This window comes from Lissotriton vulgaris, chromosome 6, assembly GCF_964263255.1.
Source record: "Lissotriton vulgaris chromosome 6, aLisVul1.2, whole genome shotgun sequence".
In the NCBI taxonomy this organism is placed as follows: Eukaryota; Metazoa; Chordata; class Amphibia; order Caudata; family Salamandridae; genus Lissotriton; species Lissotriton vulgaris.
Window position 1 is genome coordinate 1,725,427,285 of NC_141694.1, and position 20,293 is coordinate 1,725,447,577.

The 20,293-nt window shown below is 42.7% G+C and overlaps 2 protein-coding genes across 3 annotated transcripts in view; one reads left to right on the plus strand and one right to left on the minus strand.

Annotated features, from left to right (window-relative positions):
• The window catches only part of TAF1A (TATA-box binding protein associated factor, RNA polymerase I subunit A), a 394,276-nt gene extending 392,349 nt beyond the window's left edge, over positions 1-1,927 (minus strand). The window contains exon 1 of one of the 2 annotated variants that reach the window (XM_086927938.1): positions 1,463-1,927. The gene's annotated coding sequence lies outside the window, so the exon portion shown is untranslated. Of the gene's footprint in view, positions 1-1,127; positions 1,299-1,462 lie in introns of those variants that run through there. The other variant, XM_086927937.1, reaches the window with a different exon arrangement.
• Positions 1,928-1,968: 41 nt separating this feature from the next.
• On the plus strand, positions 1,969-19,967 carry LOC147709366 (zinc finger BED domain-containing protein 5-like). The gene is made up of 2 exons (XM_086927936.1): positions 1,969-2,101; positions 17,721-19,967. Exon 2 carries the CDS (start codon positions 17,767-17,769, stop codon positions 19,654-19,656), a length of 1,890 nt encoding a protein of 629 aa, XP_086784062.1. The 5' UTR covers positions 1,969-2,101; positions 17,721-17,766; the 3' UTR covers positions 19,657-19,967.
• The last annotated feature ends 326 nt before the right edge of the window (positions 19,968-20,293 follow it).

Below are 20,293 nucleotides of genomic sequence, written 5' to 3' on the forward strand. Positions count from 1 at the left end.
TACAGAGTGTGTACAATTACATAAATGTAAACAGATACATTGCAATAATATATATCTGAGAAATACGATAGATAGTATGTGGTAATGTATGCTTGAATAAAGTCAGACCTACTACAACTAACTGGAGGTAGGTACACATTACATAATAAGAGGAAACCTCTCACTTTGCCATTATTGGTCCAACCAAACCTCACTGCCAACAAAAAGTCCTTGGACACTACTATGCTGTGTTCCAGTAGCCCATTTTTTGTGAACACTGTCATTATGCCACCTTTTACACTTCCTTTAGCTGAAAATAATGCAAAATCTTTGAAAGCTCGAAATTCATTAAGTTGTAATGGTTTCCTGCAAATTAAATTACAAAAGACAAGAAGTGAGACATCTACCATCTTTGCTTCTGCTTCCCAGCAATGTTCCACAAGAGCAATTTCTACCACAGTCAAACCACAGTAGTTTTAGGTCGGTAAACCGCAGTACAAGTGCTGATCCTGGAACCTTACTCTTAGGGTAGTCTTTTCACAGTTTGTCAATAAAATACAGTGCAGATAATGTTTCTGCTAAACATGGCGCAATTGGTTTTACGGTCTTCTTAGGATACTGCAGAGCACTGGCTGCAGGGGGTACAGCAGAGTAGAATGAATTGCCCAAACGTGGGATTTCAGTGAATTTAATGATCCAGATAAATACAACACACTTGTTAAAGCTGCAGAATATATAAAGTGTTCAGCAAAAAAATGCCTCATCCCAGTCCAAATCAGAAAGGCAGACACTGCTAACAAGGACTGGCAAAGTCAATAGGTCTGCCTTGTTTAATGTACGTATATGTTTTAGTAATGTGATACGTCTAGATACAACAACAGACAGCTCAAAGGGGCATTCAAATACAGCGCAAGTGGCACATGTTTGATGCACAGGATTTTAGTTAACAGATTTTAAGCTATGCCCAAGATGACATAGCCCATAGTTCTATCTAAAAATTACCAGTTAAGCTTACTTGGCTACGCCCCTTTTAGAGACCCTTCTCCCATTTCATCCCACTTAAAACACTGTGGCCAATGATTCTGCGAAGAGGTGCGCTGTATGTTGTTGAGATTCTAAAAAATCGTTCTACATGTGCTATCCCTCACCTGCAGAAGAAACACAACCCGAGACCTCACAGTATGATGAAACGTTTTCCTGAAAATCTCCACCCACTGACTTATGGCGCAGTAGCTAGAGACGCCATCGGCACTGAAGTTTCCTGAACAGCCAGCGATTTGGTACCTAGATACTTCTTAAACAGGCACCTTCTGGCTATTAAAATGCTACAGCTGGGGATGGTCGCCAATCCGGTACGAGAAAACATATTTTGTTAGAATTAGAAAAGTCTAATGACTCTAGATTGGTGGACGGGCTTCCTGTCCTGTGATTGGCTGGGAGTAGCGACCTTAGTGGTCAGGTGAAGCGCGCCAATATTACTTACAAAACTGTTATGACTTCAGCAGCTTCCACAACACCATCTGTTGCCGAGAGCCATCCAGCTTCTTCTTGCATCAGTTAGTACAGCCTTCGCCGCTCCTCCATATAGAGTAACCGGTCCCGAGTAAAGCGGTACTGGAGTGCTGAGAGCTCGTTTTGTTGCTCGTCTTTTCCTGCAGTCTCATTAAACGTGGTCTTTTCCGGGACGCCTAAAGTGGGGCTCTACTACTTCATAATAACGCGTTAAATGATCTTTGCTTGTTGGCAATGAGTTAAATGGAAGCGATTTATTTTGGGGATTTTGTTGGGAAAAAAGACATTCGGCCGTGCTCGGCAATATTAACGATCCGCAACTTTGTCAATGGTCTATAAGCAGTGCTGAGTGGCAGAAGTAGTGCCTCAAGGATTGAGAGTACCTCTTGCAGTGCTTTCCAAACTGTGTCGCCTCACATTTGTGGGTGTGTCGCGCGACGATGACGTCTCCGGGCAGATTAGGGCAAATGCTCTCCTGGACCGAACGTATTCAGTGACGCAGTACGGCTGAGCACGCGGAGGAGGAAGGAGAAGCGTCAGGCGAGTTGCCTTGTTCCCTTTGCGACGCAGTGACCAAGAGCTGCCTCTGCTCCCCATCCCAGGTATCTCGGTAAGTGAAATTTTAAAACTCAGTTGGCATCCATCTTCTGCCTCTACTTTTCTCCTTTTTGCTTCTCGCTCTCTCCCATCCTCTCTTTTTCCTTCTTGTCTCATTCTGCTTATGCCCACGCTGTGCCTGCCATGATTGTTAAGAAAAGCAGACCTGTTTGGGTAGAAATGTCGTCCTTTCGAAAACGTAATCGTGAATGGAGTGCATCTGCTATTTATATCACTTCTATCGATTCGGAGGAATTCATTTATTCACTCGGACTCTTTAATTTTTTCCAAACATAACCTGTGTAATTTCCCGGTTGAAATTGCACCTTCCTGCAGATCCTTGCATCTGACAGTTGCCGAAAATAGTATCTAAAAATAAGTATGCACGAGAAGCGAGGGGGAGCAGTAATCAAAATCAGGAGCAAACGGCCCTCACAAATTAAATGAAGATGATTTAGGTTGCAGTCAAAAACATTTGCCAATTAATGCGTATAAAAAATTCCAACAATTCTGCCAATGTTAAGACCCACCTCTATTGGGCCTAGCTCATTTTCCCTGCTCATGCTCAGTGAATATGAAGGAAATGAGATTGGTTACCACATTGAAAGCAAATCATGCCTTTTCATTTTATTGACAAAGCTTACAAAATGGAAGAAATTATGCTAGTAAGCAGTGCTTTCATGGAACCGACTGCCCTGTTTGAAAATAAAGAGATGAATCTGCTGGAGTCCTTTCTGCGACGTTGGAGGGATGACAGCAAGTCTTTCACGTCTGCTACCCTCAACTCCTGATCCATTATTTCAGATTTACATTTTTTGGATGCCAAATGTCTGATTTTAACATCTATCGGTCCTTTATTTTCTGGGACATGAGCATAATGTCTACATGTGGAGTACAATACAGGGATAATCAAGGAAAAACTCAAATATAATAGGTACTGACAATTCCCTATTTAGCAGGATAAGATCCACACCCCTGTCACATTAGTAGAGTACGTTCATAAAGTCATACACAAGTGAGAAACTATTTAGATATCCTGCTCTCCAAAGGCGTAACTAAATTTGAGGAGGTCCTCCCTCCCGCAAAGTTTATGGAGAGGCCCCACTCACTCCACCAGAAAATATCAGGCCAGGGTACTGTGCACTGCAGGGGGCTGCGGGGCCTTTGTTACGCCACTGACGCTCTCAAGATCAATATGAACACCGAGGTGTTTCACATATGCCGCAGCAGCAAAGCCTGCGTGTACATATATAACTGCAGGTCGTGTTCTAAGCATAAAGAAGTACAGGCACATCAGGTAATTCATTACATGTACAACCCATACATGGCTTACATTTTGGAGTGCCATGCATACATGCTAAGAGGCCAGATTCAGGCGGGAGACCACCAATTTTTCAAGCCAAAAATGGCTTTATTATAGCTTCCTCTCGCCTGAAATTGCATTTTCTACAATATAAGTCAATGGGGAATTTTCACTCTCCTAATATTTTTTTTTTAAGTCTTTCATGTCCCTGTCCTAAAATGTTGGCATGTATGCTATTATACATATAAATTCCTATGGCTGACTGACCGGATCACGCGGGGGTCCTGAACCAGTGAACCACAGGGTCCGCAGTCTTAAGTTGAACCCTATCTATAAACAAATATAATCTGTGCCTTAGCAATGACTTTTAGTTGACAGGCCAGAATGGGAACCAAAAAGAGCACAGGGCATGTCTCTTAAATGTATGGGGAATAAAGCTTGGAATACAAAGAAAGACTTGAGAGCATTGGTAAAATCTACAAAGGCAAAAACCATCTCTAACAGTACCTGAGGGAAAAATAAAATCTCTTAAACCATATAAAAAGGAAATTTGGGAGAGCAGAAAGATACAAACAGATAATTTCTGGTCCAAGCTGCTTTTTAAGACAAAACAGTCAAATGTAAAAGCATTCTGGGAACAGGGTAATTGCCTCGTGAGACCTACAAATTTCTTAACATTCCTTGCCTTTCAGAACCGGTTTGGATGCAACATTTAATAAGTACCTTTGGGAAGGTAGATACAATGAGAAAAGAAGCTACAAACATCCATAGACATCTGCCAACAAAGGATGACCACGCAGTTTTAGAATTAATGCCAAGGGACACTATCCAACCAATTTTACATAGTCCAACTGTGCCGATTAAATCACCTTATATTGCTGGTAAGACATCGGGAATATTCTATGATGTAAAAGCAACAGCAGGCCGCATGATTGAAAACTCCTGCAATTCACAAAAGATGACTTTCTTAAAACAATAAGGGCAGGTAGAATGGATGGTGCCCCAGGACCTGATGGCACCCCACAGGCAATTTTCAAATTGGACCCGGATCTTTGGGCTGCACCTATGGTGCATTTGTTCAATGAGGTGAGCAGCTCTGGTATTTTACCTAAAAGCTGGAGGGGCACTATAATCAACCCTTTACATAATGGAGGTAATTTGGAAGATCCAGCAAATTACAGATTGATTTTTTTCTAATGGACTCAGAAGCTAAATATTATGCCACTCTAATTCTCAGTGATTTGGTACATTGGTCGGAAACAAATAACATAATCTCCATAAATCAGTCTGGATTTCGTAAGGGTTCGGGCACAATTACACACATTCTAGCCCTAGGCTTAATAGCAGATAAGATCATGCATCAGTGGAAAAGCCTAGATGTATGCTTTGTAGACTTAAAAGCTGCATTCAATCGTGTAGATAGAGGTATTCTATGGAAGAAATTGAGGAAGTGGGGGCTTCCAACCCACATCCTCCGAGCCATAATGCTGTTGTACACAAACACCTGGATGCAAGTTAAATTAGCAGATGGCTTCAGACTTACGAGGAAAATACAAACAGAAAATGGCCTGAAACAAGGTTGCGTTCTAGCCCCTCATCTGTTTAACTTATTTATGGCTGATCTTCCCACAAGCTGGACCAGGCAAACTTGCATCCGCCAAGGCTAGGCCTCCTGCAAATAACGCATCTATCCTATGCGGACGATATAGTGTTGCTAAGTCAAACGAAAGCAGGGCTTCAAAGAGGGATTGACATATTGAGCCATTTTACAAAGGATAACCTATCAGAAATAAACATAGAACAAGCATTTACAATGCAACGGTTTCACCTTTGTTAAAGTTGGAGCTAATGGCATTGTAAATGACAAATTTTTCATTTATGTGTTGGTTTTGAAAACAGATAAATAAATGGCATTGCCATTTACAATGCCAAGAGCTTAATCTCTCGCAAACAGTAAAAATGATTAATAATAACTAACCTCCTTCTTATCAAAGGACCAAAAACCCTGCCTTAAGTTGCAGTCATTAAAGACCTTGCGGACAATTAGGAGCTCTCTGCGTGATGGTGTGTGTTTTGTAGGTGTGTGTGTGCACGTGTGTATTGCTGACATGCAATGCTCACATTCAATTAGAAGCTCCCTGAGTGATGGTGTGTGTTTTTGTAGGTGTGTGTGCGCATGTGAGTATGTGGGAACAAAATGGGTTGCTGAACCGTTCCTGAGTGAAGAAATTATATGTATTTGACGTGACCGGGGGTGTAAATATGACACCCTTGGGCATCCATTTTGTTGGATATATTTGCCTCACACACCCGGATGGGTGTCTTGCTTCATCATAGGCGTTGCTCCTCGTCGGGGAGGCGGTGCAATCCCCGACGGGCTCACCTCAAAGAGGGGCTCTTTAGCGCAGATCTTTTGAATCCAACTGCCTTATGGTGAAGTGTGGGTATGTGGGAAATAGGGCAGATAGCCTGGAGAGTAATTAAAATGTAGTAGGGAGTACCAAAGACACTCCTTTATTCTGGGGGTCTCCCGCTACGGTTAAAAACGTGGATCCAACCCACTGGGTATAACTATGTTAAGTACAGTGGCCCTAGATGAGATTGGAAAAGAGATTGGTCAACATGTTTCTCGCATCAGGAATTACCCCGCGATTCATCAGGACCTATCAGGTGTGGAGATTCTAAAAAAAAATTTTTTGCATTCATTCAACAGCATGCTAGTGTCATGTGCGAAAATACAAGTGTTATGTGTCTTGGTTACCTCTGTAGTGTTATCCTATGCCTAAACCAGGGAATAAGAATAATAGTACAGGGTTAATAACAATGAGTTTAAAGTCAAAACACATAATTGATCAAGCCAGAAATACACATAGTGTGTCATGCTAGTGTTGGTGAGGTCACAACCAGCTTCAGTGAATCAATGCCGCATATTAGCAGCGTGTAGTGAACACAACGCACCAACCATATGTGCTCGAAAGGTGCTCTGCGTTAAAAACAATTTTATAAAAACATCAAAGTAAGAAAGAATAGGGATAATAAAAATACAGCAGCATAATCATGAGAAACTCAGTTAACTTCTTTCTTGGTGCACATCTATTGTTACAAGTGCTCACTCGATATGGAAAGTGACATAGCAGGCACACATCTGTCTCACCTTAGGGTCAAGAATTAAATACTACATGAGTGTTCGGCGGTTTATGAACATCAGGGGAGAGCTTTCAGATGTGGCTGCAAGAGGAGGAGGCATATGTTTTAATAGAAGGGAAGCTAAGAGCAGGTGAATCGCAGCCCACTGGTATTGTAGCGCCCAGCATGTATTATTGTCAAAGGACAGCAAAGTGCAAATGACTCCCAGCCCACTGGTATTGTAAGCTAGTAATGAGCAGGTATATCACAGCCCACTAGTATTGTAGCGCCCAGCGTGTATTTACGTCAGAGGGCAGCAAACAGCAATTAAATCACAGCCCACTGGTATTGTCGCGCCGGGATTGCCGCCCACTGTTGTTGTAGCGCCGAGCGAGTGTTTTAATCAAAGGAAGGCAAACGATGGTAAAGAGCGGGTGAAGCACAGCCCACTAGTGTTGTGCCGCCGTGGTCGGTAAGCGAGTGTTTTAATCAAAGGAAGGCAAACGATGGTAAAGAGCGGGTGAAGCACAAGAGTAGTGGTGGATTCCCCCGGTATGTGACTAAATACATCCTTACCTCGAGTATCCCGTGTTCCAGCAGTACGACCTACCCATCGCCGCCGAGCTCGGATAGATAGAGGAGCTTGGCGGCTCGCGCCATATCTAGTCGTAGGCGCCCTTGGAAACTGCGTTAGGCCCGCCCCTTCATGGAGGTCAGGTGGTACGTCAGGGTATGACGGCCGCCATCTTATAATGGATATATTCCAGTTAATGTGCAACAGCATAGTCTATCTGTGGCTTCGGATGAGCCAAAAGAGTGTAGTAAATTATATCTGGAGGGTTCCAGCATATCAAGAATATAGGTTAATGACGTATTATATGCATTGTGTGCATGGACTCAGGTCGGGAATAGCCAAAGTAAGTCACCTCATATAATGGTGGCCATTACAGAGTGGAGTATGAAATATAAACTATGATAGGTCCTGATGAATCGCGGGGTAATTCCTGATGCGAGAAACATGTTGACCAATCTCTTTTCCAATCTCATCTAGGGCCACTCTACTTAACATAGTGATACCCAGTGAGTTGGATCCACGTTTTTAACCGTAGCGGGAGACCCCCAGAATAAAGGAGTGTCTTTGGTACTCCCTACTACATTTTAATCACTCTCCAGGCTATCTGCCCTATTTCCCACATACCCGCACTTCACCATAAGGCAGTTGGATTCAAAAGATCTCCGCTAAAGAGCCCCTATTTGAGGTGAGCCCGTCGGGGATTGCACCGCCTCCCCGACGAGGAGCAACGCCTATGATGAAGCATGACACCCATCCGGGTGTGTGAGGCAAATATATCCAACAAAATGGATGCCCAAGGGTGTCCTATTTACACCCCCGGTCACGCCAAATACATATAATTTCTTCACTCAGGAACGGTTCAGCAACCCATTTTGTTCCCAGGTACTTGCTGTGGGCACGAGCTGATACTGGACCTTCCACTTTTCTAAGTGGTAATAAGTGCCCCGTTGATCGATTGATCACCCTCCCCTCCTTTGAATGCTACGCATTGTGTGTGCATGATCATTGTGTGAATGAACGTTCACGAGTGTGTATTAATGTGAGTGTGCATATGCATGGATCCACAAGGCATGAAAATGTATGTGCCACTCTAGTTCGTAGTGCCGATACTAAGTAACTGTGAGTACCGGCCCATTTAAAGCACTGAATAAACGTGTTACCAATGTTTCCCTGCATGTTCCATTTATTCCTTGTATGCAACAACGAGTAGAAAGGAAACAGAAAACAAAGAACGTGGAGACATTAACATTAAGTTGAAACTTAAAAGAAGCTGGTTTTTTTTTTTTTTTTTTTTTTTTTTTTTTTTTTTTGCACAACCAACATTAGTGAACAAATTAAACCCAAGCTATCGGAATTACATGCATTTAAAACATACAACGGAAAGAACACAAGATATTAAAAATAAAGAAATGCTTATAAATGCACAATATTATTACTGCAATATGCGAACATGAAATCGCAGATACATTGACACAATCACAAACTCACAACAATACAGAAGTCACAAAAGAGTACTGCAATGAATTTATTATAGCATCTTCTAGGCTACACCTTTACTGCCCAACCATCCACCCTCTGTTGAGTGTCTGGGATGTGGGGCAAAACTAAGCTGCTGCCTTACTGGAAGGAGTATATTGGGATTGAAAGAGGAATGGTATCACTCTTGTTTATCATTGTGGGGGCGAGGCAAGTATTTTTTTCATTTTAAATTGTCCTCTACCTTCATTTACAAAGTTTCACATACAGAATACTAATTTAAAGTGTCGGAAACTTCAAGGGGGGGGGGTATTTGCTTTCAAAGATAGTTAAAGAAAGTGAGTAGAGACAACTAAAACTGTACTGATTTTATAAAAATACCAAGGAAAGATTTAAACAGAAGCCACATGTATAACTAAGCTCATCTTCTATAATCGCTATATGTAATATGCATAGATACATGGAAACACATTCTGCATTCCTATGAGGGCGCAGCATGCGGTAGATGTAGGGTCAACGCACTGTAATATGATGCATGTTGTCCAATATCACATGTTAAAGTCAAGCCAAGTTCAGAGGGTCTCACAATCTAGACCACTCAACAGCTCTCCCCCAAAATAATTAGATTATACGTGACAAATGTCATTTTCTTGGCCTTTGCAACAGGGGGTTATAAGTATTCTCAATGAGAATTGTTTTTCTTCAAATAACATATTCCATTGACCGCAGATTACATTTGAAACACGTATGTCGTATGCACACACGGACCAGACCATTATCTGTGATGCACAAAACGTGAAAGAGATATCTGTATTTTTACTTCGACTCTTGGAATATCGGTTTGTGCCTTGAGTACTAACAGTCCCCTATACATTCATGCAACATCCGCTGACACGTGGGATTAGTGGTATTTTATTTCCAGCAGTAAACAACTTCACCAGAGTCACGTGCCCCTTTGCCGAATCAGTGTGAGGGCTCCGGGAAATCCTGCTATTATTCCACCCACTCTATGTGTGGTATCCCCTGAGCAACAGAACTTCAACTTACAGACCCAAATATTACATTATAATGGCCTAGACAACTATCTTAGGCTCGCTTCATCGTGCACGAGCTCGGTCTTTGTGAAGCGGTGGCAACGACGGCACGTGCTAGCACAGTCTTCATGGAAAATATAAGCACTCCTGTGCTCTTGCTGCTTGTTACATAATAGGAACCCTGTCTGTGCGTCACTCAAGCGGGGGACTCCCTCGGTCTTTTCCCTATCGTGGAAAACTCCATTAGAGATGGAAACACGTATCTGATGATCACAGGTAACCCGGAGTTTGGCCTCCTCCCTCGGCGACGCCCCAGGAGACGCGCGTGACTCATTCGGACGTCAGTGGAACAGAAGTGCATAACCAGCACCTACGGGCACACGGACAGCGGAAGGGGGGGTGGACACGGACAGCGGAAGGGGGGGTGGACACGGACAGCGGGAGGGGGGCGGACACGGGCAGGGGGGGCGGGAACCGCGAGTACTTAAAGGGAAACGTGTGGGAAGGGCAGGGCCGGGCTTCAGCGTGGGCAGCTCTGGAAACAAGCATTGAAATGAAATAAAAACAAGCACCTACGGGAACACGGACAGCGGGAGGGGGGACGGAAAGCGGGAGGGGAGGCGGACATGGACAGGGGGGGGCGGGAACAGCACACGGTCAGCGGGAGGGGGGGCGGGAACGGGCACTCACCTGGACTTCTTCCGGCGGCCGTGGTCGGCATGGAATGACGAAAACAAACACCTAAAAAAAAACGAAACTCCACCCGATGACTATGCAAAAAGGGTGGAGAGGGAAAAAATCTCGAACGCCCCCGAATCTGGTCCGGCCTTGACGGACAGATCCGGCTTCCAATGGCTAGCCTCCATTTATTGAGCTAGCCAATGGAAGCAGAGGCGGGACTATGCCCCACACTGTAGGGATATAAGATTTCTCCTGGGCGGAGCTAGGAGCTCCGGCCCCAGGCGAAACCCAAAAAACCAAGGTCATGACAATAAGTAACCGCCTGCATGCACGACAACAATTCAAACTAGGCAAAGTGAATTTGGAAGGAGTCACAAATTATAAATACCTTGGCCTAAGTATTGATAGCAGATTTAACTTTAAAACACATAATGATGGTTTAATGAAGAAAGGAAATGGATTGATATATGCTTTTTGCTCTAGAGCTAAGAGTTTAAGCGGTCCATCGTTCAAACCATTACTGGCTGTTGTTAAAGCAAAGCTCTTGCCAACTTTAGCCTATGCTACTGAAGTTCAACATGGCAAGGAAGTAGCAGTTCTTGACAGGATGCAAATTAAGGCATATAGAACAGTATTTGCTCTACCGAGAAATGCTTCCCAAGCGCAGATACGCCTAGAGTTTGGCCTAATGCAGCAACGTCTACCAAGAATGTATGCAACAATAAAACTGGTATACAATTCGGTCAAGCTGTCAGATTCCGCTTAATAGAGCCATTTGGGAAGCTCAAGAGAGTAATCCACGATCAGCTTATCACAAATATTTGCAGCTATCAATAAAGTTAACAAAGGTGTCAGAGTTATGGAACTTAGATTTACCATTCACAACATTTCGGCGAACAATAAATGAAGCAGCAAAAAGACACTCGTTAACTGAGGAGACATTTATATTTAGTAAGCGGTCCCATGCTTGGATGGTACTGCAATCCTATACGATTTTACAACCAGCAGCTTATTTAGACATACCATATTCTGTTCATCTAAAAAGGAAATTGCTAGCAATACGCCTTAGGGCACTACCAACTAATGCTGATTAACCCCTCTGGAAATATAGTGGTCCGCCGTCATGTGCATTATGTGGTCCTCCGAAGCAGGACTTTGTTCACCTGATCTGTATATGTCCCGTTTTAAAACTAAATCTTCTGTTATTGTTATAAAATCCTTTTAAAGATAGGGGCATACGCACCTGTAGATCTGCTATATTAGTGTCTTGATCCACATGACCCTCAACTGTAGATTGGAAAAGTTTTTTTACTCTTGTATAAAAAATTGATTTGACCTAGCATTTTAAATGGTCCTTTACTAAAGAAATGAAACTTTTGATACATGGCTCAATTATTGTTTTATACAATTGGAACTGGTTTCTGCAGCAAACAACCAGTAAGTGTAATAGGTATATATATATAGTGCTAACACCGTCTTGATACGTCATCATCAAAAGCTGTACTTTTTATTAATGGTTTTAATATGTACAGTATATGTTTCTCTGCAGACTGGTTCATTTTATTGGAATTGTTATGGTTTTAATTTACTTAACCCCTTCGATGCTCATGACGAGCTCAGCTCGTCATGAGGCACAGTGGAGCTGTGCTGATGACGAGCTGAGCTCGTCATGAACAATGGTAGTCATAAAATGACAGCACAGGAGGGGAAAAGCCACAGCAGCCAAGGTGTTAATAAAGATAAAATACACAGGTAAATATGTCTCAAGCAGCCCTGTTTACATCCATCCATCCATTTTCTGTCCTTTTTTTTTTTCTCCTCTTTCGCTTCTCCCTTACTCTCTGATCTCTCCCATCCTCTTTCCCTTCTCTCATTCTGCTTATGCCCACGCTGTGCCTGCTATAATAAAGTGACTGAGGTGTTAGTGAAATAGTATGGCGCTAATCTCGGAGGTGTAGTTGTAACTACACCCAGAGATTGACACCATACTAGTTCACTAACCTAGCACCAGGGGATACAAACTACACCTTCGAGACTAGCGCAACATAGCTGCCAAGGTTTCAGATTGTTGTCCATAATTTTTAAGTGACACCGATGTCAGGGGATTTACTCGGCGTGGCAGGATATTGCAAGGACGAGCTCCTGGGCGCCCCCACCCTGCTTGCAGTCTACCGGCACCTGCTGCACGCACAGATGGTGGGGCCGGAATGTATGGCTGTGCGCGCATCCCTGTGTCTTTCCCTATATGTGCTTTCATACTTTTATGTGCGTCAATAAGTTTGTACCTTTTTGGATTTGCTTCCAATTACCTCTCGGCGTGGTGTGGTATTATTGAACATGCACATCCCTACGCTACTTGTGTGTTTGTGTTAGCATGTCGTGTGTTTGTGTTAGTAATGCCAGAAACCGGTCCCCGGAAGCTTGTTTCCTTTCCAGTTAAAGAATTGGCTTGGTAGTTTGGTCTGCCCTGTTCCCATGATGCACTGGGCCAGGGACAGACTAATTTGCATGTAGCCAGGTTCTGAGCTGGGATGGTGCAGTGAGCTAAAAAAACTGATGGATCAGGCCCTGATCTGTTGACTGGGTAGGAGTGTTCTGTTTAATTCAGATACTCTGTCCATCATCACCCCCCTTTTCTGAATTGTTAGCAAGTCGGCAGACTTTTTTTCTTTCGTTGATGTTTATTTGATGCAGGCATTTCTTTGACATTTTTAGAGCATGTTTATGACTATAATTTTTACGTCGGTACTTTATTCCCTGCGCTTGCCCAAATACATTGGCCTCTGTGTGTGTGATTGTGTGTTTTTTGTATGCCCATGTGCTTGCACTGATTGGTGCATTTTTACTCTGTGTGCATGTTCCTGTCTTGTGTGTAGGCTCATTTGGTCATGTTTGTTTTTGTGTTCTTGTTTCTTATGAGTTTGTCTGCGTGGTCCTGTGACCATGTCTGGTTACATCCATGTTTAGGCTTTCCAACCGGCATTTATTTGCCATCCTGTTTCTTTATTTCTTTTATTTATTTATTTATTATTAATAATTTTTTTGCAAACCTTTTTCTTTGTGTGTGAGTTGTTTTTGTCTGCCTGCAAGGGTTTTTGCATTTGTTTTGCGTGTTTCTTCACAGCTGTGTGCAAGTTTAAAGCCAGTTGTATTTGAAACATCTAGCAGGGCAGATATGGGTTCAGTTATTTAAGGGTGTACTGTCAAAAGTGCAGGTGCTTCCCGTTTAGTTTTGGCGTGCTCCCGGAGAGTTTTTCTTGTTTCAGCATTGTGTGTTAGTTAATACCCCTTTGTGTTTAGGAGAGTACAAGCTTTTGTGTATGCGAGTGACTGAGAATTTGTGTTTACCATGCCATCGCTTGGGAGCGTGTGCTCTAGTCTGGAAAAGTTACATTTCTATGCATGTGATTGTCTGTTTTTGAACATGTCGGTCATTCTTTTTCTGCATATTTATGCATGTTTGTGGCAGATTATGAGGGGAGGTATGGGAGACATTTACATACTTCAGCACTGTAAGGAGAGTATGAGGGGGAGGTATGAGACACGTGTACATACCCAAGGTGCCAGATTCTTTGGTACAGTGTGCATGAAGATGTCTCTAATGGTCTACCATGTTTTCTAAGATTGACATTTTCATGTTAAATGTTTATTTTATTGTGGCGATTCAAAGGGGCGCAGGTGGCAAGAGGCCACCAGTTCCGGAATAGATCAGCAACATGCACATTATTATGCATGAACAATGGTTGTGGTATGACCACTGGTCCTTTTTAGGTCTAGCTATTTATAGCTCTGAACTATTGTAGGGGAAACAACACTCTTGAACAAGTGGATTCCTCCCAATGCATGTGATCTATTGAAGCGTGACGCTTTGCCAGCGCGCGCTTGGCCTCACTCACACCCCATATGCTGGTTCCCTCCCACTCGCTCGCTCCCCTTCTCTCTCTCCCCCCCCACCCCCCACCCACCCCACCCAATCTGCCTCGCACACCACCTTGCTCCTTAGCTCCCCTGCCCCTCCAACCCCGTCCGTCTTGGTCTCAAACAGAGGTAAACAATCTTGTTTTCCTTTACAGCCTTCGTATTTCACCTCACTCTTTCTCACCAGCCCATCCCTTCCCACTCCGTTTACCTTTCATTTTTACTCTACCTCACTCTTTCTCTGTTTTGCTCCTTTAACTCAATCTTTCACCCCTTGCCCCGCCTGTCTCATCACTCCATTCTGTCTGGCATTCTGCCTCTCTCTCTCTTCTCACCTTCCTCTTGAGAGCCCCTGTACCCTCCCCCCACCCCCCACCAGCGACTATCTCACCTTCTGACTTTATCGGGGCCCCTCTCTCCACATATGCTCCTTTCTGTTTACCACGCTTTCTGTCACTTTCTTCACATCTTTTTCTCTCTCTCATCCTGTCCCTGCATCTGTCTGCTCCTCCTCTACATCCCCCTTCTCGTGTCCTCTCGCCACCCTCCGGTCTCCCCTCTAGATAGAATTACCACACAGAATAATAGTTTAATCTGCGTTTATACGTTCTTTTTACACAAGCCACAGCCTCTGTGCACTTTCCCCTGCAGCATTTTATCACATTAGAATTGATCAGAATTGTTGCCTTGGTCGGACTTGAGCAGCCATACGTCTGGAGCACCATTTGTGAAAGCTACCGAGGAGCTCTCCACATGCACTGTGCTGCTCCCTCTCCTCCTCCGATTTCCTGCCGCCCCCACACCTCCTCTTGCTCGCTCTCATCCCTCTCTTTCAGCTTCCTTCGTAAACACTCAGTTTTTTTCCTCTACTGCCTTCGCATTTCACCTCACTCTTTCTTACTGGCCTGCTCCCTTCTCACTCTGTGTACCTTTCCTTTTTACGCTGCCTCAATCTTTCATCCCCTTGCCCCACCTTTCTCATCTCTGGATAACTTAAGCACAATATCCTTGGTGCAAAAACATCAACTGTTGCATGGCTAAACACTTGCATTGCTAAACCTTGACCTTATAACAGCTGATGTTGTTGCATCAAGGATATTGTGCTGCAAAACGAAATACTTATACGGTCCTAAAAGCAAGACCTATTGCCTAGTGATCTATTGAAGCGTGACTCTTCGCCAGCACGCGCTTTGCCTCACTCACACCCCATATGCTTGTTCCCTCCCACTCGCTTACTCCCCCGCACCCCCCACCTGACTTGAAAGGAAGCCTCGCACACCAACATTTCTCTCTTACACCACCAGACATCAAAGGCTGCTGCTCCCCCCACCCACCCACCCCACAGCAATGCGGAGAGCTTGTTGCTATTGCCTCTGAGTGTCCTTTAGGAGCAGCCCGTGCTGGCTTTGCACTTTGGCCCCCTGCTTGCCCCTCTCTAATCCAGACTGTGCTGCGCCATCGTATTCAAACAATAACCCCAGCACTCAAAGCCATCTGGCCAAGCGCAGCCTCTGCTCCTTTCCCAAAACAAATATACGGCGTCCCTCGGCGCCACTGAAGGCCGCAGCATCACTCGGCGCCACTGAAGGCCGCAGCATCACTCGGCGCCACTGAAGGCCGCAGCATCACTCGGCGCCACTGAAGGCCGCAGCATCACTCGGCACCACTGAAGGCCGCAGCATCACTCGGCACCACTGAAGGCCGCAGCATCACTCGGCACCACTGAAGGCCGCAGCATCACTCGGCACCACTGAAGGCCGCAGCATCACTCGGCACCACTGAAGGCCGCAGCATCACTCGGCACCACTGAAGGCCGCAGCATCACTCTGTGCAACCATTCAACAACTGGTTCTAATATGTTCTCTCAATCTTTATTACGAATGTCACAAAAAGATGTTAATATTTCACTGCTGTTCTTGGATTTTCATCACAATAAAATACACTGAGCATAATCTTCCCAAAAGTTATTTACAAAAGTTTAAGCAATTGCCATTATAAATTACAAGAACTTTGATTTAAAAATTAATTATTAAAAAAATATAAGCCATTGTTATTTGTAATATTAAAACATCGAAGTCATGTAAATACAACGCATATTGCATTACAAATGCTATAAGTGTCATGTTTGCGAAAGTTAAAACTATTGGCATTGTAAATGACAACGCTATTAGTTTCGCTATTTTTAAAACCAACACATAAATAAAATATTTGTCATTTACAATACCAATAGCTCAAACTTTCCTAATGCAGGACCTATTGCATTGCAAATGCTTGTTGTTCTTGTCAGAGTAGTTGCAGAGGCTGAGGTGAAGGGTCTTGGCAAGCCAAAGGATGTGGATTCTCGAATGCCAGGGGTTAGTTTCAATTTCTGGTGATTGCTCTAATATTTGGTTTAGTTGCCATTAGAGCAGATAACTAGTATGTTTTTGTGTCCCTAATTAGTATCAGAACTGCATGGTAAAAGGGTTGTGTTTCAAAACACTTGCAGGACTCTTGTTCTGAGATCCCATCTGTTAATACAAGAAAGGGTGTCATAGCCCCAAGGCTGATTATTATGTAGCTTAATGTACTTCTACCTCCGTTATTACAATGCTTGTGTTCCAAGTTCTAAGCCTGTGATGACTCTGCATTATGTTCCTGCATTGTATTTGTTATCATTCGCTAACTTGAGCTGTGATTGAGAGGTATAGTTACAGAAGAGTGAAAAGATAAAGGTAAAGATCCATAGAATATTATGTTTTTTTTTTAAACAGAAGAGCAGATGCACAGTCCTTGCTGGGATTAGCTGGGATTAGTCGTCCTTATTAACTTCAACACATTGAACTTTTTTGTGATTTATAGTGCTTTACAGAAATGAATCGATAAATCTTGCACATTTATTCCTGTAATATTATTTACTAGATTAGAACAAGACTCTTGAAAGATGGCAGTCATTATTTTTCAACACAGCTTGGGCAACAGTTTAATTTCCCAACCATTTTAGAGGTTTCAGAAACGTGGTCCTCCAAATTAATTAGAATTTCCCATGGGAAATGTTGGCATGGCTCATCCACCTTCAATGTCATGCTTTCCGCGTGCTGCACTGCTGCCTCATTTAGGTTGCCTGTCTCTGATCCAGTCAAAAAAGTGTCAGTGTCATACCAGAGGAATATGTGGTTGTGTGTGTGATTATCTCTTGATTGCTTCCTGTTCAAATAAGTAGATTTCAAATGAGACCTACATTTTGTTTTTTAGGAAAGTAAGTAATCTAGTTTGACGGGGAAGACCATGTCATGAAAATGTAAGGGTCTTCTGATAAAGGATGGTATATAATTGTGGGTTCTGGACAGCTCACTTGGCATCTAGGTCTGTCCAAGCCAGCGTCAATACAGTTATAACTTCTGTCCCACCTTAGGCTGAGAGCTCGGATTTCACATGAGCATCTACTACTCAAATCCTGAAATGTTTCTAGAGAGAATGAGGACTGTAAGCAAGGCGTAATAATGTTAAACTTTGTATCTCATGTTCTTCCTTTCTCTAGATTTCCACATTTCTTCATTTTCCTGGAAGGCAAACAGAAACTCAAAATGGATACTTTTATAATTAAGAAGCGAAAAGCTTGTGAAGATGGCGTTTGCAAAGAACAAAATGTAGCAGCTATTGAGCAGATGACCCAAGAATCAAGTGAACAGTCTGTCTCTGTATGTAAGAAGTGTAAAGGGAAAATCTCCAATCCTCGTTCATATAATAAAGATTACATGAAATTGGGGTTCACATTTTTTGGTAATGAAAACCATCCTTGTCCCCAGTGTTTAGTTTGTGGGGAAATACTTGAAAGTATGTCACCAAATAAATTAAAACGACATTTTACCACAAAACACAGCCATTTGTCAGAAAACCCAGTAGAATACTTTATTGAACTTCCAAAATCTATAAGGAAGCAGTCTGCATCATTCACTAAGAGAATGAAGACATCGGAGAAAGCTCAAAAGGCAAGTTACTTAGTTGCTCTAACAATTGCCAAAAACCAGGAACCACACACTGTTGCCGAAACCACCATAAAACAATCTTGCTGTGCTATTGTTAGAACAATGTTTGGGCCAGAATTTGAGATGGAAGTTAATAAAATCCCTTTGGCAGAGAACACAATTGGAAGATGTATTCAAGATATGTCTGCTAACATTAAGCTGCAAATGAAGGATATATTTCAAGACGATATGATCTTTACATTGCAATTAGATGAATCAACAGATGTTAGTGGGTTAGCTCAATTACTGGTTTTTATACGTTTCATTCATACTGACAACATTATTGAGCAATTCCTGTGTTGCCTAGAACTTCCATTGAGAACTAGAGGTGAGGATATATTTAAAACTTTAGATTGCTTCATGAAAGAAAATAATTTGCGCTGGTTAAATTGTGTTGGGGTATGCACAGAGGGTGCACCCTCAATGGCTGGCTCAACTGAAGGTTTTATAGCTTTAGCAAAGAAAGAAAATGAAAATATCATATTTACTCATTGTGTTATACATCGCGAGGCACTACTTGCTCAAACCATTGGAAATGAATTAACAACCGTTATGGAAGAGGTGATTCAAATGGTCAATTACATTAAACGCAGACCTCTTAATTCAAGAATATTTGCTCATATATGTGAACAAATGGGGACACGGTTTAAAAAGCTTTTACTGCACACAGACGTTCGTTGGCTCTCAAGAGGTAGCGTGCTTTGTCGTGTATACGAATTGCGGGAAATGATGTTTAACCTTTTTGAGGAAAATCAGCAACACAAATTCTGTGATCTAATTCAAAACAAACTTTGGTGCACAAAATTGGCATATCTTGCTGACATATTTGAACATTTGAATAACACGAACACCAGCATGCAAGGAAAAGGAGAAAATATCTTGACAGCAGTAGATAAAATGTGTGCTTTGAGAGACAAAATTACAATTTGGGAAAGGAAAGTGAGAGAAGGAAATTTTGAAATGTTTCCCAAAACTGATGAGTGCCAACTGAAGGATAATATCAGCTCGCTTATTGTTGACCATTTACCATTGCTCGCCAAGAAAGTTTATCATTACTTCCCAAATGTTGAAATCCAAGACTATGATTGGATCAGAAATCCATTTCTTGCAACTGCAACTGGGAACTTTACACTAACTGAAGAAGAAGAATTAGCTGAAGTAAAAAATGATCGAACTATGTTAATGATGCATGCAGAGGGTGATTTAGACAGCTTTTGGATTCGTGTTACAAAAATGCATCCAAACATAGGTAAAAAAGCATTAAAAATTCTCTTGCAATTTTCTACTACATACATTTGTGAAGAATCCTTTTTAACGATGACAAACTTAAATACACTGCAATGTGGATGTTTGAAAATGCTTGATGATGAAATGCGAGTTTCTTTATCTAATATTCAACCAAATATTGAACAGCTGTGTTCATCCCATCAGCCTCGTATATCTCATTAAAATAGTAAGACAAGTGCTGTTGTTTCTATTAAGATTTTGTAATTCTTGTGCCAGTAGAGACAAAAGAGCAATTTGGAAAAGCAAAGTGTCGAAAGGAAATGTTGAAATGTTTTCCTAAACTGCAGAATGCCCGCTGAAATGTTATATCAGCCTGCTGATTGTTGACAATTTAACATTGCCCGGAGAGAACCATCATCGTTACTTCTCAATTGTTGAAATCGAAGACTATGTATCAGAAATCCATTTCTTTCAACTGGGAACTTTTCACTTTCTGAACAATTATCTGAAATAAAACATGTCACTGAAATGTGGATCCGGCTAGAATTTAATTTGGTAAAGCAGTCAATCTACGAAGCTGGCCAGCTATTGTGTTTTTGACAAATGCAAGAAGGCTCAATAGGGCTCTGTAAGAATTTGCTCATGGAAAGATGTAGGGCATGGGTCTCACAAACTTTCTCTCGGGCTGAATGTACATTGTGGTTTGTGGCCGAGGGCCGCACCAGTGGAGGCGGGGTCATCGGGGGGAGGGTCTAGAGAAAAAAAATTGTGACCATGAGGTTGAACACTGGCCCCTGCAGGGGACGCCTTCATCCACTGAGCCAACAGACCTGGCATACACCTATTTCTCTCTCTTGTC